The sequence below is a fragment of the Rhamphochromis sp. 'chilingali' genome, assembly GCF_963969265.1.
Source record: "Rhamphochromis sp. 'chilingali' genome assembly, chromosome: 18".
NCBI classification, from domain to species: Eukaryota; Metazoa; Chordata; class Actinopteri; order Cichliformes; family Cichlidae; genus Rhamphochromis; species Rhamphochromis sp. 'chilingali'.
Window position 1 is genome coordinate 4,496,478 of NC_137945.1, and position 18,962 is coordinate 4,515,439.

Genomic DNA, 18,962 nt, shown 5'->3' on the forward strand with positions numbered 1-18,962 from the left:
GACGAGAGACGCCACCGGACAAAAGCAGGACTTAAAAACTCCGTTTGTGACCAAAGACTTGATCTGCTCTCTGGGATTTTCTGGGATAGCGATTAGATTTTAGGAGTAAAGGATTATTTTCTTTCCAAATAATCCAAGTTTGCATGATTTTTTTATTCACTTTTATCTTTAGGAGAGTGTGTTGTTAACCTGTTTAACATAAAACATTTATTTTAGCGAGCTACTATAAGTAAGTAACAAAAATAATAAAATATTTACTGTCAGTAAGTTCATTCATAATCTTCAAAAAACGATTTAAAAACATGTTTTACCTCACAGTCACTCAGACGTCATGTCACAGTTTTTGTTTTATTTTTTTCATATTCCTAAAATATTTGTTAAGTTTAGTCTTTGTTGCCTCATTAGTTTAACCAATTATCTTGTTTTACTGTTTCTTCTAGTTAATTATACCCTAAAATATCTTGTAATTGTTTTAACTAAATGCTACAAATGTTTCAATTAATGTAATTAACTTAAATACATTTACTTTGATCTGATGAATTCAGAGAAAATATTTATTGATAAACAGAAAGCAATGAGCCACAGTTATCGTTTATATTTGTGTCTTTTTCCAGCTTAGTGTTGTTACGATTTAAAATGATTAAATAAAGCTGATTTTTAGGATTTTTATGTACACATTGCACTCTGTGCACTCCGAGTCGGCACTCTGTGTTTTTGAGGGTCGAAGCGTCATTCAGCGTTACGACTGAATTGAAATATTGAATTGACGTAGAAGCGCGGAGGGTCTTTACTGCATGCTTACACATCACAGCAGATAACAGTCAGGAGGATATTTTCTGGGCCAAAGGAAGTGTCCCGAATGTAGATAATAAATAGAATCAGTATCAGGATAATATTAATAATCAAGGCAGGTGTTTCTGTCTCTGTCCTTCCAGGAAAGGAGCAGATAAGAGGGACTTGAACGAAGAGGAGACTCGAAGGGACACAACAAAACGGTCTGTTGGTTCTTAAAGAAGATAGTCGTAATAATAATGTGTTATTGTTGGGGTATAAAACTGTGGCCCGATTCAAAGTCATCCTTTCTGTGAAGCAGACCGATGGTTTACATCGAGGTCTGTAACTTGTAATATCAACTGCCGAATCTTTTTAAGTGACAAATATTTCTCCTGTACTTCTTTGATTGAAACAGTGTCCTGACTGCAGTTTTAAACTCTGATTCGTTTACTCTGTTTCTCCTGAAATTACTACCAAACAACACAGGAAGTGCACCAGCAGGTCAGGCCGAGTGCAAAACACCATGGAGGTTATTTGAGTCGGTGATATGGGACAGTAATGATCGCATGGCGTCTGTGTGTGAGAGCATGTGAGGTCTAATAAGTTTCACAGATAGCTGGAGGGTGAAGTCTGCTATGATTTATGGTGTGTGTGTGTGTGTGTGTGTGTGTGTGTGTGTGTGTGTGTGTGTGTGTGTGTGTGTGTGTGTGTGTGTGTGTGTGTGTGTGTGTAGTAACAGGGTGTTTCATAGACAAAATTCCCTGCTGAGAAAAATACGTATGCATCGCTAAACAAGGCCTTGGGCCAGGAAGACAGGAAGTGGAGCAGCCCTTTGTTGTGGGGGTGGGAGAGCATGTGTGTTGCATACGCACTTATGTGTGGTGGGGCTTTCAAACCAGATGCTCATTAGACAGTAAGAGGAGATATGACGGCACTGTTGATGAAGATGGGTGGAGAACACCGGCAGCTGACACAAATAACACACACTGAGTGGGTCGGAGGTCACGCATTTGATTGGTTTTAACTCTTTCTGATCAGCGCTGTCACCACTGTGTGAAGGTCAAAGCTCCTGTAAACGTTAAAAAACATTTAGAGCTCTACAGAGATTTTTGTTTTTTGAGTAAAGATTTCACACATTAAGTTTTTGGGAACATTTTTAGCTTTAAAATGTCTGTAAAAACCTTTGAAAAGTTAAAGCACAATGTTGTCCTTTGATGAGCAGATTCAGCAGTGGAGGCTGTTGTATGGCCAGATAATAAATGATAATGTAGTTACCTGTACATGTAGTAAATATAACCATACATTACACACCTAAACTCTATGCATGTTGAGCTTTAATAAAAAGCTTCTTTCGTTATCACCTTTTTTAAATTGAATATATTGACTTGTTTCTTTCAGCTTTTCTTTATGCTTCTGCATAGATTTTCCTTTTCTGTGCCACATGTGGCACTGAAATATGACTCCCTTTGGAGTGACTCTCTATGGAGTCAGTCCCAACAGACTCCCATGTTAACATTTACAACTTTTACTCAGAAAATAAATGTGTTTACAGCCTGCTTAAAAAACGCTGCCTCTGGATAGTTTCCTACTTCATAACAGCAACAGATATTTTTACAATTTACTTATTAGAATTGTTTTAAGGACAAAGTTAGGCTTGTGCTGCTTTGACTGAAAGTTGGATGGCGAGGAAGGCGAATGCAGCTGCAGCTGTCTGCCAGGCTTCACCTCAGTTAACTGGAGTAACTCATGTGGACCAATAATATTGATTACTGTGCAGTTAATTGTACTAACACATTGTCTGTGCTCCAGTTTTGGTGAATGAAAGTCTAATAACTCATTATTAGCTATCTGTGTCTGTATGAATGCAGGCTGGTAACAAAGCCAGCTATTGTTAGCTGATAGCGTAGTACTCCACCCTCTCATATAAGCACGGCCACTCTAGCTAAAAAAACCAAAAAACACATGATGGCTGACAAAACTCACGTCCACTGAGGTGTGCCAACATACTGCACATGCTGCTACATTTACTGCAGAGGAAACCTGTGCAAACTTTTTTGCTGCAACTTTGTTTACAAATATTCAGATTTATATTCCAATTTATCGCTGGTGGAGCGCGTTTTATTAGGTCCTCTAAGAACAGTCGTGACAAAAATCAGTGCAAACATTTTTAAAAGGATTGAAATATAATACACACGACTATCACACACTTCAGGATGACGCTACAGCTACGAACATGCAAACAGAGGATCGACTGCAGGTGGCGGTGGGTGGGTGTGGCACACATAGTCATGTGGTCTGTACCGTTATGGGACTGGCTGGCACTGGAAGCAGCAGGAAGCTCATTGGGCTGAGCGGAGCCAATGGCATGGCAGGGTGGGGTCTTAGGGTTACCTGGGCAGCAGGTGAAGCAGAGCGGAGAAAGCAAAGCATTACATACTCACACACACACACACACACACACACACACACACACACACACACACACACACACACACACACACACACACACACACACACACACCTGTTTCAGGGACACATGACAGGCATACAAACAGAAAACAACAACCAAGCTCGGTGCACACACACACGCTGGGTTAAAGTGAAAGAGGCATCAAAATCTGTTCAAAAACATTGTAAAGGCAAACGAGCCAACAAGAGGGAGAGTGAAACACAAAACTGTGACGCGAATATGTGCAAAAGAAGTGTCACTGCCCTCTCAGGGAAGATCTAAGATCCTGTTCTCATCATGTGGAGGTTCAAGCAACATCTGCTGTAAGAGAACTGTTTAAACTACCATGTTCAGCATGTAGGCAGATCTACAGGTTCTGAACAATGACACTGGACATTATTGTAGTTTTGATTCTTTACACCACCACAGAGGATTTGAAATCAAACAGTGAACATGTGTTATTAGAGTATTGGATTCACACAGTCTCCCATTTTCAGTAACTTAACTGACTGACAACCAGCTGGCCGGCTGAGGCCTGGTTCCTCATTATTTTATGACAAATTCAGCAGATAAAAGAAGTGGAGTGTGCCGGTAGCTGTTCACTGAAACTGTCACTGTGACATCCAAAGACACGTCAGTGCAAGTGAAGGAGTGTCATTAGGCTGACAGGCCAAAATAAACTCTCTCCGATCAGGCACAACATTATGACTTGTATAATATTGTGTCCAGCTGTTTGCTACAGAAACAGCAAACAGATACAATGTGTTGTGTACTCTGACACCTTTCTACCAGGAATGACCTTTTTTGCAATTTCAGCTATAACAGTTGATCTGTTGGATCGGAGCAGAGCCGGCCTTTGTTCTTCATGTGACCCTGTCGCTGGTTCATCACTGTTCCCTTCTTGGACCACTTGATGCGCTGTTAGCAGTGTTAGCAGTGCTACGATGAACAGATAATCTTCACTATGGCACTAACAGGTGTCATGATGAAGAAACAATCAGAGTGATTCCCTTCATATGACCGTGGTCATGACTATTAAGACTGATTGGTGTATAAAAGACAAAAAAACCTTTCATAGTGGCCAAATCAATAATCTGGTTCATTCTCAAAAACAAGGAAGACACTGGTGAGCTCAGGGACATCAAAAGGCCTGAAGACAACTAAAGTGGACGATTACAGAGTTCATTACTTGCTTAAGAAAACATCTAACAACAACATCTAACCAATCAAGAACATTCTAAGAGAACATAGGTTACATTATGTAAAAGAGAGTTTATAAAAAGATGCAAACCATTTGAAAACAAGAAGAAAACATCTAAAAGAGTTCTGAAAGAAAGTCTTTGAAATGAAGATTAACCAGGACCAGGACGACTGGAAGAGGCAAGCAGCTCATCATCTGAAGCATAACACATCACCTGTCAAACATGGTGCAGGTAATGTTTTGACATGTGTATGTGTGGCTGCCAGTGGAAGTGGGTCACTAGTATTTATTGATGATGTGACTGCTGATAGAAGCAGCGGGACGAGTTGTGAAGCGTACAGGGTTAGACTCTCCTCAGGCAAATGCTGCACAACTGATCAGAGCTCCACAAGGCCCCGTGGGATTAAAGATGAACGCCTGCATTTCAATCACATGTCGGCTGTGTGATTTAAACTCCACTGTGGTGGTGTACAGACGCAACATTAAAAAGGAAAGTGCCATTGTCCAAAAACGCATACACAGATATAGTGCTGGGTCCCTTTGAATGCTCCTGTATTAACATCACCCGGTGCCAGTTCGGATCAATAACCGTAATCTCAGTGCTTATTTTTAAATTATTCCCCCAAGTCTTGGCAACAAGAGGAGAAATAATCCTTTGAAAATGGACACACATAAAAGAAATCCTAATATTTTTTTTCACAGGGTTGTGTATCTGCTGTGATCCCGGTTGGGTAAATATCTGCAGCAGCTGCTATCACGGCCTGAACACCTTGTTCGAATAAAGTAGCAGCTCATTTTGGAGCTCGGGACCAGAGGAAAATACGCAGCACACAAACACACACACAAAAACACACACTTTGCGTCTTTGGGTGAGTGTCTGTCCTTTAATCGAGCTGTAAGATGAGCTGGTGCCGTTTCTGCTGCAGTGAGCGTTCTGCCGGGCCCCACAGATCCCAGAGCAGCGCCTCTTCCCCAGTCAGCCGGGCCGGAGCCAGAGGAGCTGCCTGGTGGACCCGATCCCGGCTCAGCTGGTGGGTACTGTGAATAATTGATGGCGTTATGAATGCACCACAGCATAGAGCCAGGCTCGGGCCGACAAGAAGACAGAAAACATCTCAGAAAAGAGTGACGGTGAAGAAAAGAGATAAAATACGAGTGATGGAAGTTGGCTCAGTGAACAGCCCTGTGTCGCACTTTGTTTATGTGTGTGGCCTTGTTGCGTTCAAGGTCTTCTGAGAATTAGTCCTGCATCCCAGCTCGGAAATAAAACACACAAACATAAAAATAAACCGGCACCTGTAGCACGTTTAAACAGCAGTTTACAGGCACAGCTTGACCCCGTCTGATCAGGCTGAAGCTTTATGAACTCACTCCGAGTCTCTCTAAAGCCTGAAGGGGTCTGGAGACAAAGCGTTCCTGCATTGCAGCCTCCCCACCCTTTTCCTCCACTGCCCCGCTGTGTTTTCTCCTTCTCTATATCCTCACTTCACCTGCTCTTTGTCCTCTGCTTTTACGTCTCCACCCTTTATTCCCACAGCTACCCCCCCGTCTCCTCCTGACCTCCAGACCTCCTCCTCCTGAAACATCTCTCCACTTCTCCATCACTACCAACCCCCCCGAGTTCTAGAAATCAAACCCACCCTCCAATGACATCATCATCATTTCTGTTGGTACTCACCCTCCACTCCATCAGGCGGTCCTCCCCATGTCCACCGTTTAGGCCTGTTATCCAGGTGCTCCCGGGCTTCTCCTCCACCTCCACCTCCTCCTCCTCGTCTTTCAGGGCCCCCGGCTCTTCGGCGTACCATGGCCTCCAGCCTCTCCTGCTCGTTACGTTCAGAAACAGGGAAGAAGAGAGATTCTCTTACCGAGCCATCGCTACGGCGACGGATGCCGGGCGATGCACTCGGAGATGGCTGCGCCATGGTTACCGCATGCAGCAGCAGCGGCAGCGGCCTCGCCCCTCTTCGCGCTCGTCTGTTTGCTGTCTGCTGGTGGTCACCAGCCCTCGCTCGCCCGTCTGCCACTCAGTGATACAGCAGCTCTGTTCGCTCTCTCTCCTCCGTCTGCCGCTCCCTCTCTCCCTCTCCCCCACCTCGCAGTTCAATTCACTCCTCCTTCTCTCTCTTCCTCTCTCCCTCTCTCTCTCTATGTCGATCACCCACTCCCTCTCTAATGACTGAGTCTGTTTCTGAAGCACTTTAGTCAGACGGGAGGAAGCAAAATGCAGCCCGTCACCACCCCCCACCACATGCATACACATGCATGAACACACGTTTACACAGGGGACCATGCCTGCACACACACACAGATGGTGGGTGGATCGGAGATTGATACTGGTTGCATTTCTTTTATCCTTTTGCCTTCCTCTACCTTTGCCTCTGGACTGCATGCATGCTGCAGTGTGACAATAACCATTCCTAGAAAATAAAAACACACACTCGGCATTGGGGAGTGACTGGCAGACACAGATTAGTAAACCATGACTGGGTACAATTATTAATCTTACATCATGCTCACAGTTTGAGGAAAACAATAAAAATCTTTCATGGATTTGGGCCTGTATGAACTCAGAGACATTTCTGTTGAATATTAAAGGAATGTTATGGCGAGACAGCTGTTATTCCTAATGATTTACATTCTTAATGTCTTCATGCTGGAGTCACGGTGAGGTCCTTGTTCTATTATCTGTGGGAAGGATTTTGCTCCAGATCACAGAGTGAGAGCCCATTCAGCACAATTTTAACTTATCACACATTGACACATCAAAAATAAAATACTATAAATTGTTACATGCAACCTAATTCTGTTTTGCAACATTATCCTTGAGCAAGAGCTACTGGGAAAACAGACAAAGACCCTGGATGCAAACCTCCTGCCCTCTGCTGTTGTTACTATAGAGGACCTCGCTCCTTTGTTCCAGAGCATCATTATTACTTAGTGAATGTCTGATTGCCCTATTGTGCTTACAGCTGTAGATGCACTGTATGCACATGCAGAGTATTTCACATGCAAAATACATACAAATGCGAATGTGAAAATATTTCTCCCTAAAACACCTTGTGGCCTCAAGTGACGCCTCAAAAATCCAACCATTCAGGTGGACGTTCAGCCAAGAAAAGACTTCATAAAATTTGGATTCTTGCATTATAAAAACGCACCAACAGCAGATTTTTTAAATAAACCACACAGTTAAAATAAAAACACCCCGTCAGCATCTGCAACGCCCAGATCTGAGATGCACGGGACAAATCCAAACTACTCTGCGCTGCATGCAAACGTGACATGTTGACATTTCCAAAGTTCACCTCACTCGACAACAGCTCGAGGCTGGTTCTTATTTTATCGGCACTTCTCGCTCTTTGTTAGCCGGCATCCCAGCCACAAAAAAAGACAAAGTTTGTTGGCTCTGTCATTTGAAAAAGAGATATATTGACAATTATTTTGAGATGTTCAATATAAGAGCGTTGAAGGTCAGTTCAGAGGTCGAGCAAAGTGCAGCGTTTATTTAAGCTGACAGGTTCACTAGAAAAGTCAAAGAGCACAAGACAGAGCTGGGCAAAGGGCTTTATGTGCAGACAAGCAGGTGCAGTTAATACGCACAGGTAAAGGTAATCAGGGCGAACGGACAATAATGAAGGAGGAAGTAATACCAATGGAAGACATCCAAGAAAGCCAACCTTCAAAGTAAAACATGAAATAAACAAAAGACCGCTAACACTAGAGACACAAAACTACGGCCACAAAAAGAAATAACAAAATAGTTGCCTGGCGCAAAAACTCAATAAACAAAAACCAGAACAACTAAAGCTCTGCATTACAAACAGCCCTACAAACCTCAATAACACAACACCAGGAAATAAGTCAGAAAAGCATAGATCCCACGTCGAAACACACGTGAGACCTCAGAAAGGCAGAATTCAAATATATATAAAACACATTTATATAAATCTAAATGTTTTAAGGGGCAAAATAAGGAGTCAATTACCTGAAAAGTAAAATCCAGGGAATAAATTCATGGAACCAAAATTAAAGTCCTCACTGGTGTATTAGAAACACTTAATTAGGGTTCATTTTTAGATTCATGACTTTGTCGGGTTTCCTAATGTCATTAAGTGACGGACACTTATTTCTATTTTGACATTCATATTTGATGAATATAAACATGTCATAGGATGCCAAATAAAGGCGCCAGGCACCTTAAAGAAATCAGACACATTTGTGAATCTAAAATGAGCTGTTATTATATTCAGATATATTAAAGCAGTAAATTGAAGCCTTTTAAGATTAAAGAATATTTCAGGTTCAGGTATATTTGTAAAGGCCCCTTTGTTTTATTTTGATATTTGCTGTTTTTCATATTTAAACTGTTTATTTGTTAAAAATAAATAAATGTTAAATGTTTGCAAATTTGTTGGGTTGTCCGATTGTCCTTCTTTAGAAAACAGACTTTTATTTGAAACTATTTATATTTATGTAAAAATGTAAGACCAGAAGAGAAGCATTTTCCATTTAGTGATGTTCTCATTGCCTTACGAGGTAAATATTATCATCCCTGCATTTATTTTTATGTGTATTTTTTATTTGTTTATTCATATTATACCTGTTTGTACACTGAGCTGTTTCTGTGTTTGTTGCAGAGGGTAAAAAGTGAGCCGTCTGCTTTTTATGTGGCTCAGCTTTCTGGTCATACTGGATTTCCAATCATCGACCATTAAGGTGGCCCATGCAGAGTAACTGCCCAGCACAGAGCTGAAACACTGCTTCAGTGTACTGTCTGTATATGGAATGGGTGGAAATGCCCCACCTCAGCACTATGGGGGTGGGGTGAAGGTGTATGCACAGTCACGCACATAACTGCAGGAGGAGGGAGAGGCTGCGGGGGAGGGGGAGTCAGGATTTAAAGGGAGACAGCAGAATGTGATGAAGGTGAGGGAGGGAGTGAAGATGTGGAAAGAGAGTGGAAGATCAAAGATAGAGAGGAGGGCTGGGATGGATGAGCAGCCTGCAGGTCCCCTCATAACTGACTCCTGATGAGTACTTTTACTAGAGTGCAATTTGCTTTATTTATCAGCGGCAGAGCTGATTGAGATGATTTACAAGGCAAACGTGGCAGAGTTAGTCATAATGGACTCGTTTACCTCTGCAGTGCTGAATGTGAAGTGAGCCTGTCTGATGAGATGAAAGGATTCAACACAAACCGTTCATGAGACAAATAAAACAAAGAGTCGAGTGCTGCAGGTGAGCTGTCAACAAGACACGGTCAGTAATTAATAACACTACTCAAAGTAATAGTATTTAGACAAAAATGAACCAGGTTCAGTTTTTATCTCCAAAATAACCTCAGACTAATATTAAATCCATTCTGCATATTTTATTCTTGGGCTTTATTAGAGTAGCTTTGCATGATTCTCAGTTCAAAATAATCTGGTTTTATGTTATACTGAGCCTTTGTGCAGCCCCTCAGTTTATCCTCTGTCTGAAACGATCCACTTTAGCTGCTCCCACTATGAAAACGCTACGTCCACATGAACAGAATCAGCTTTTTGGGATTGTTGGCTGCCTCTCATAAACAGAAGGTTTGACCATATTACCCTCCTCTGCTTTGGTTTCTGGGAGGTGCTGCTTCACACCACACAGAGTGAAGCAGGTCCCGGCGACATACTCAAACGGGGAAGCATGATCAAATGATGGAGGTCAGCCGTGACAACACACACATCTAACATGGTGGAAAACTCCCGAGCAGCGTGCACATGACATCACATGGGAAACCTCAATGTACACACACACATTAAATTTGATTTGTACAAGGCCAATTAATAAATCTGAGGCGTTATAAAGAGTTAACTGCAGAGACAAACACTAAAATAATAAGTCTGCAAAAAAAAAGGATTTAAAATCCTTTTTTAAGGATTCTATTATCTCTAGTTTTAAAACCACTAAACTCCAATGCAGAGCTGGAATAACTGAAATTCATCAACAGACGATAAAAAAACAACTATTCCGATGACTACTCATTAAAACGTTATTGCTTCTAAAAGGTGAGAGACTTTAAAACTTCTTTTGGGATAGGAAACATTTTAAACTCCAGGTGATTCTGACTGGTATCTTCTCCTCGTTTTATTCCTGGTTTATAGATTCACCTAAAAAGCACAAGAGCCCCGGTTCGATCCTGGAGGAGACAAATCCCTGTGGGGTTTGTGTCAGGAAGGGCGTGAAACCTCAGCCAAATCGAACATACGAGGCTACCCGCTGTTGTGACTCCTTGTGAATAAAGGAGCCATTGAAAGCAGTTTTTATTTTTGTTTCATAGACAAAACTATTTATTGACTGGTTCAGAAAGGCCCGCAGTAGCCTCTAACACGAGCCTCGTGGAACCAAAGCTCAGTTGCACACTGCACCACAGAACATGGAGGAACTTATCTGCTTTAAATACTGACAAATGATTAGTTAGCTAATGGATTTATGGAGCTGCAAAGGATTACTGTTATATTTTTATAATGGATTCATTGTTTTTCATCTATCAGTGCTAAACGATGATCAAAAACCTTTTTAAATGTGGTTTATGGGTCCTGGTGAGGTCTCTCCTTCCTGGTACAATCAATATAAATTTAAAAAATGCATCCCGCACTGTGACTACAAGCTATTTCGTTTTAAGTACTTTGCTTTGTTTTAGTTTGGATCCTGTATTAACTCTCTCGTCACGTGAAGCACTTCGATCCTGCAGCTTTGCTCTCCGGTTCAAAGGTGAAATATGTGCTTGTCACAGCATCGACTGTCTGTTCCAGTAAACGACACACGATACGCTGGAGGTGATGTCATCGTCCCGTGAGCCCAGCTGATCATTATATCATTAAGTTATGCATATGAGGCGGAAGACACGAGGTGGAGGAGGAGGTGGAGGCTGTTAGCAGTCAAAGAGAGCCTCCACATCAATAGAGATAATAATCCCCCTCCTCCTCCTCTTCTTCTCTCTCCTCTCTGTGCACCACCTGTTAACCCTTTGTGTGCTGGTTAGCTTTCCAAACAACCACCAGAAATGTATGCTCTCGATACGAAACAGCCGATCATTAATTCAGCAGTGTAATAACATGAGTCAGTGGTTTTAGGCAGAGTGATGCCCACTCATGACTCACGCAGAGTGAGATGAGGTGTTTCACTGCTTCTGAAGAAGAAGTAAAAACAGAAAGAGCTCGTCTCAGCAGCTCAGCAGGATCCCACACCACAGCTACATCATCATATCTGCTGCACATCCGTCTGTGAATCTGAGTCATTTCACAGGATTATGATCTAAAGAAATAGTCCAGTAAAGGAGACAATTACTGCCTTTGTCTGCAGTGTAGTAGGAATGGTCATATAAGAGATCGCAGAAATGCTGAATGGCTTATGGATCATTTTTTAATATATACTTTTCCCTTGTTGTTACCAGCGCCTGCTAAGCTGTAATGTGCTACTACTGCTAGAAGGTGGCAGTAATGTGCCTCTGAGCCGTTTGCCAGCTTTTATTAAGCAGCACAAAGAAAAATTGCTTCGACTGAGAACTTCTAACAAAGAAGAGCTCTCCTCTTCCACACAGAGGCCAGGATGAGTGGGGCTCTGTGGAGCTGTAGAAACAATGCAAACTTTGCAGCGTAAACATTTTTCTTTTGGAAAATTTAATCCGGTTTTTAATAACAGTTGCTCAATAAATAGTTCCAATTTTTGATTTTAATGAAACAACTCTGTAAGTGCTCCACATGTCACTGCTTGATTTCAGGCTAAGTCAGCCTCACTGTAAGAGAGCTGTCTTTTTCAGCGTGATGCGGTATATGTGACACATTTAGCTCCATTCACTGTATTTATTCTTACAAACGCCCCCAGCTGAAGTGCAGACAATTTCTGTACAGTGGGATTAACAGGAACTGGAATTCCTCCCTTGTAGCGACACTGGTCCCACTACCTACCAGGTCTCAGGCCAGTAAAGTGTGTGGCCTGATGAGATCAGATGCTTCTGTACAAACAAGACAAACATGCAAAGCCAAAGTTGACTACAGCCCTCAAAAAGTCTTGTGTGGAACATCTTTAAAAAAGTGAGCGAGAATGACGTCCAGTGTGTTTAGAGAGGTTTGAGTCGGTGGTGGAAAGACACAATCTAACAAGCCCAGTTAATTGATGAAAATCTAACTATAATTTTACTTGAAATGTTCATTCTTGTATTATAGGAGTGTTTTTCTCCACATGTGCTAAAAATGTGGTAGAATAAGCTGTGGGACAGGGAAGCGCCCACAGCCAACTGAGGATATAAAAACAGGGCCAGTATTGTGACAATATGATGTAGTGTGATAATTACAGGGGACATGAACTAGAAAGAAATGAACTAAACAATCTTCAGTCCATTACTGATCTCTACTTCAGGCGAATCAGTTTGAAACATGAGTTGATGTTGGCGTAAGTTTAATTCAATGAAGACGCCTCTGAGGGCTCAGCGTATGAGGTCAGAAGACGGCCTCCAGAGAAAGATGTAAAAAATCAGCTGTGCTGCAGAATGGAGATGCCCAAGAAGATAATCATGAAACGCAGAGTGGCCGGACTAAAATCACAGAAGAGAGCTCTTCATACAAGAAGTAAGAATTTTAATTTTGACTTTCAGGTCACGCAGTGGCCGCAAAATATTGGAACTTCAATCACAGTTCAGCTGAACCTGAATATTAATGCATCGCTCATCTACACATAACACCACAGATGACTGCTTTCTGTTATATCTTATTATATCTCATGTCCTGGTTTGTTTTTGGTTGCTGATTTTTTCTGGCAATAAGGTGAGGAGAGGATTTCAAAATCCCAAACCTGGGGATGGTGCCCTGCTCAGGAAAACAATAATGTCCAGTAACTTTAAGTCTGCAGACAACCAGCCAGCTAAACTTTTCATGTTTCAGCTGAATGCACACAATTGGTCTGCTGGCAGAAAGTCTTTAGAGCTTCTGCATTAATTACTCAGGACTTTCCTAAGCTCTGGTTCAGCCTGACAACACAGCTGGAAACACACTGACTCGATTATGGATCGACACGGTTAATAATTCAGTGTTGGAGAGCAGCGAGCTCACAGACAGAAAAGGGAAAAGAGTGATCAGTGGTGGGAAACAGAGAAAGCCTGTCTTTCCAGGCTTTCTCTGATCCTGTGATCAGGTTTCTGAAGAGGGGAGATGAAGGAGGAGACAGTCTGAGGGGAGCACAGCTCAGATTTTATTTCACTGAGAAGCATAAAGTCTGTGTGACCTGGGCTGGATGATAATCCAGTTTTATTGTGCTGACCTTCTTGATGATTGATTACATTATTGTCTCGATGCTGTCTAAATTAATGATTTCATACTAATGACCTTTTAAAAACTTACAAAAGAGTTTTTTTCTAGCTTAAAGCTGCCAATATCAGATACACGCTGTGTGGCTAAGGTACAGCTAACTGGCTAACTACCCTCATGATAATAGGTATTACTGTAGAAATTAAATGTTAGTTATATATGTTTGTTTGTTCTAGAAGATTTATCGATGGATAAAATTATCTGACACTACAAAGAATTTAGCATCATATTGAAGTAATTAGGCAAGCTAGCCAGCTAGCATTCCTACTGAGGTATGAGGGCTTTGCTTGCTAGTTCATACTTCGCAAGTTCATTTGAGAGTCTGAACCTCCAAGGTGGGAGGACACAGTTAGTATTTCCCCTCAAATACATTTTTAACCCTTAATTTCATTTACTGGCCTGTGCATATGATATGCATAATAACAGATTTCTTTACAAAACAGATTATTAAAAAATATATATTTTAAGCATAAATAAAACACTGAAATAAACCAAAGATCACCCCACAGAGAAGACCTAAGTGAATCATACCCTGCATTTAATGTCTACCGAGTAGGGAAAAGGATGTGCCTGGAGTCAGGCAGTCGGAGCTCATGTTACCTGCCGAGAGCACCCGGCTCCCACAGATCATTTTTAAAACTGCTGCTAGCTGGCGAGGCAAGAGGCTGGTTGTTAAACTAGCGGGGTGGACATCTCCAAAAACGCCAGACCTTTTGTACAAATAGACAATAGCTTGATAAATCACATATTTGAGGTTAACCACAACTACATTCTCGACTAAAAACATCTTAAAGGTTTATTTTGTGTCACAGAAACATTAATATATTCAAAATGTAAGAGTTTGGCCCTACTTTTGTTTTCCGTTCCAAATGCATGCAGGTGAAGCATCCTTGATGGGTGGAGCAGGAACACAGTGGACTTTTAACTGGAGCTGTACTTGTATGTTTCACAAGTATGCATGTTGAGAAACAGCCATGAAATGCTAGCAAGCACGTTACAGCAGTTTTTAGCTAACCTGGTTGTTAGTTGGCAACCAGGTACCAGACCAGCCCCAAGGGGTTTGAATGAATTAGCTGTGCGTATCCCCTTTAGCTCACTAGTACTGTTTGCAGTTTAGCTGTGTTAGCAGTTTTTTAAAGACTGCACAAAGTCAGATTTTTCTCCCAACCACACTATTCGCCCATGAATTGACTCGCCTCTTATGTTAACTGTATTTTTCCTTGACAGTCTGCAATGCAAACAAATGACCTGAAACCCAAAGCAGCAGAGAGCTAGCGAAGCTCATCTTTCTTTCCCAATAACCCTGTCATTAGTTAAACCCTATCTGAAGCCACATATGCTTCAGAGCCTTGGTGGGTCTCTACTCTTCTCATGTTATCTGAAAGCACAGTTATGGTCCGTTCCATTTGAAATTCAAAGACAGAATTTTTTGAATTCCTAGTCTGAATTTTAAAGTCAGAGCAGGTCACCAGCCCCCACCTAACAATAAAGACAGTGGTAGAAAGCTTTATTTGTAAGTGGCTTAAAAAGCCAAATGTGGAGAACAGACCAGACCCTGTGCAGGAACGTGCAGAAGCTTTGATTTTAAGCACAAAAACCAAGCCTCACGCTGTTTAGCTAGTGAATTCTACCTTTCTAAAGAGCAAAGCAAATCCAGTTTTTTTGACTTTACCACTGGAACTCGCTTATCTTGGGATGACATCGTTCTAACATCGGGCTTCCCAGTTAAATGGAACGACGCATTAGTGTGTTGTGACCTCTGACCTTTTCCGCCTCTTGCTGTTTTCGTCTCTTCTCCACGGCCGCCACCTTGCGCTGCTGCTCCTTCCTCCTCTGCTCCTCCATCTTCCTCCCTCTCTCCTCTGCGCAGCGTTCCAGTTGCTGTTGAACGCGACGCTCTTTATCCTGCAGCTCCTCCGACAGCTCTGCGCACACACCGGGGTATTCGTTATTTACTTATTTAGAAACTCAACTTCTACTGTTTCCTCCACAACATTTTAAGGGAAATAATGCACTTCTTGATCCACTATACAGCACACTGCGTATCACAGGAAAGCCTCCAACAATCTGTGTGCGTTTGCCAGTGACAGATGAAGCAGACAGACCACACTCAGCTACACCAGCTGGACAATCGCTCATACCTCGAATTTTCTCTCCGTCGTTGCTTTGCTCTTTTGCTAAATGCAGCTGGGAGCCTGTAAAAGGAAAAATTAAGTGATTAGTTTGGCCGCCTGCAGGTTCTACATATGTTTGATATCTTTCATGTTTTATCATGTTGCTTTAGCTCCACCCCTACATGTAATCACATTCACTTTGTTTGGAATTTTAACCACACAAAAACACAATCTGAAAAACAGTTAAGACAAACACGGGAATGACTCAAAAATAATACTAACGTTAGTTTGCATCTATCTATGTTTCAGTGTCTAACCGGACGCTGACTCTGGATGGCATTTCCTTAGACTTCCAATAAGATTATGAAGAATCATCAGTCATTTTTTGACCAGGATATGTCCTTCAACAAACACATATTAAATAAATAAGTGTACAGAAGCTTGTTGTCAAAATTTCAGGTTGCTATCTTAAAATTTTCACTCAGTAACTCTTATCTTCAGGTTATTTTCCCAAGTTGAGTTATCTTCTTAGAAGTTTTTGTTAGTAAGCAGAAATCCTGAAATAATAACCCAAAATTTTGACTTCTGAGGGGCAAAAGAACCTTTTTGTTTTATTCCAGGGGCAGAAACAAGCTTCCACGAATATGACTGTGTCATTAACTTTTGTTTAATCTCTCTTGCAGGTTTTTGTTTTGCAAAGTCATTCACTTCCTGTGCTTGATTTTTATCAAAACAGAGTTCTTCCTTCCTGCAGTCACCAAGTGCTGCTCATAGGGGATGCTGTGATTGTGCAGTTTGTTTTCAGCTCACTAAATAAAGCCCCTGGAGATGACTGTTGTTTTGAAGTGGCGCTCTATAAATAGAACTGTCACCTTCTTCTTTATTAAAATACTGGGAGTATGTAAAAGGCTATGATGAGATTACACATTTACCTGGAGGGCTCCTGTGATTGGATGGTGATCGAGAAGGAGATGCGTGCCTGTTGGCGAGCAGTGTTGGCGCAGGAGGAGGGACCAGCGCTGTGTTTTGGGAGAGAAGAGTCAGACATGATTCACACTTGGCCGAGAAGCAAAATAAAGCTAAAAATGTAAAGCCAGAGCGGCAAACGTGACCACTCTGTCAATATGGAAGAGCAGGGATTAAGAAAGCTATCAGTCACAGGGCGTCCAGATGCAATACATTTTCTGTCAGTCACTGCTTCGCCTCTGGGGGTCAGATGTCAGAGCAAGACCCCTGAGTGTAACCTCCGGCCTTCTTCCTGCTCCTTTTTTTCCCTCTTAATCTGTCAAACTGACAGCCTGAAAGCAGCCAAAGGGCAACTATCCACCGTGCTCTGTGCATTCAATGGGTTTTTTTTTTAAAAACAAACAGTGGTCTTAACATACAGGCATTAGATATGCAAATACATGCAAACATGAGCCAAAAGTCCCCTCTCCCACACTCTGTCTCCAGTGTACATTACATCACATGCAGAAATCTGCTGTTTGTTTAAGAGGATGATCGAGGACTGTGGATGGTTAAAGAGCTGACAGCCCATAAAGAGGGATGGGTGGAATCAATATAATGTAGGATAGCAAACATAATCAGTTAGAATATTTATGCTGGCCTATCATAAAATATACTTCCCAAGACGTCATTTGATGTGTATCACTCACGTAGACCTCTATATATGAAATGCAACAACATATTTGTACAACGCAACATGCAAAACCATGCCTAAACATAAGAAACATTACACATGGAAAATTTATTTCCAGATGCACATATCTAAAGTAATTCTTCAGTATATGCGGATGTAACGCATGACTCTTTAAAGGTCTTTAAATGAAAATGCAGCGTGAATCAGTCCTATCCAGGTTAATGGTTGTGGGTTAATGTTTGTCCATGGGCGTTTCTGAGCGTAGGAAGATTACCCAGCCAATAATACACATTTAATATAAGATTCATAAATAGGAGCATATATTTTTCTCACCTGTCATGTCAGCTGGACCTGGAGCCACCTGGGTCATCGAGTGTTTTCCAGTAGAGGGACGTGACAAGAGCCAGAAAGACGTTAAACCCGCGGTACCCCACACAGGAGAGCGCCGGTCCGACACAGTGACTCAGGAGAAGTCTAGGAGGATGCTAGGAGTATGGAGGCACAGGGAGGGGAGGGGAGCAAGAGTGGATTTCTATTCGATGCTATAAAACGTAATCTTCATGTCAGTCCTCGTATATACTTCTCTCAGATAAACCAGAACCGATACCGCCAATGTAGCCATATTTAAAGCTTCAAATACAAGGGTAGCTTCAACGAAACGTCGGGACTACTTCATAAAATAAAAATAAAAACATTGGAATGAAAGAAAAAGATTAAACATTGCTCTTTGTGATATTATAAAAGTATCTAACGTGTAGTAAAAAAAAATAATATTACATTTTCCAGCTTTTTGGTTTATAACGGAAACACGAACCTGTGACCGCTTTACATTTGGCTAATTTACATATTAATGCGCCCACTCGCGCTGTTATGCGTCGCTTAGCAACCAGGTAGCGCCTGTCGCTTGCCCAGAACTATAAAAGCAGCTTGGCGGAAGAATAAATCACTGTAAAGCAGCTTTACAACATGTTTATGTCACTTACTTTCATTTTTGTAACTTTTCAGATTAAATCCGTTTGTCGTCACAAAAGGACACACTCTTCCTCACGTGGCAGTAAAACTAGCTGAAATTGGCTCGTGACAGGCCGCACGTGCCGGCCCCAGCGATGCAGTTACGTCATAGATAATAGCAAACCGTGAGGATGGCTGCTGTAAATGTGGGTCAGTGCTGCTGTTTTCAGATCAAAACACACACACGCTTACTGAGTCGCCTCAGATGGCAGCGCTATAAATAACAACAATGAGGTTTTTAAATAAATCACAAAGAAAAAATTAACGTGTGGACCACAGCCTCTCAGATACAGATGTTTTTGTGTGATAATTGCAGAAATCCAACGAACTAAACCAGCCGATGTCTTAAAAACGGTCAAAATCCGCTTCGGTGTGCATTCAAATTATATCATATTACATAAACCCAATAATGTGGTAAAATGGACCTTTATGAAAA

The 18,962-nt window shown here is 41.8% G+C and overlaps 1 protein-coding gene across 6 annotated transcripts in view; it reads right to left on the bottom strand.

Moving 5' to 3' along the window:
- Positions 1 to 18,168, bottom strand: part of map7d2b (MAP7 domain containing 2b) — a 32,108-nt gene extending 13,940 nt beyond the window's left edge. Inside the window, exons 1-6 of one of the 6 annotated variants that reach the window (XM_080865777.1) lie at positions 17,849 to 18,166; positions 16,809 to 16,895; positions 15,904 to 15,957; positions 15,527 to 15,687; positions 6,103 to 6,247; positions 3,076 to 3,165 (exon numbers count right to left, since the gene is read on the bottom strand). In XM_080865777.1, coding sequence (XP_080721903.1) covers positions 3,076 to 3,165; positions 6,103 to 6,247; positions 15,527 to 15,687; positions 15,904 to 15,957; positions 16,809 to 16,895; positions 17,849 to 17,885 — 574 coding nt within the window. In that variant the 5' untranslated portion in view covers positions 17,886 to 18,166. Of the gene's footprint in view, positions 1 to 3,075; positions 3,166 to 6,102; positions 6,248 to 15,526; positions 15,688 to 15,903; positions 15,958 to 16,808; positions 16,896 to 17,848 lie in introns of all 6 variants that reach the window. The other 5 variants (XM_080865779.1, XM_080865778.1, XM_080865780.1 and 2 more) reach the window with 5 other exon arrangements.
- Between the last annotated feature and the right edge of the window lie 794 nt (positions 18,169 to 18,962).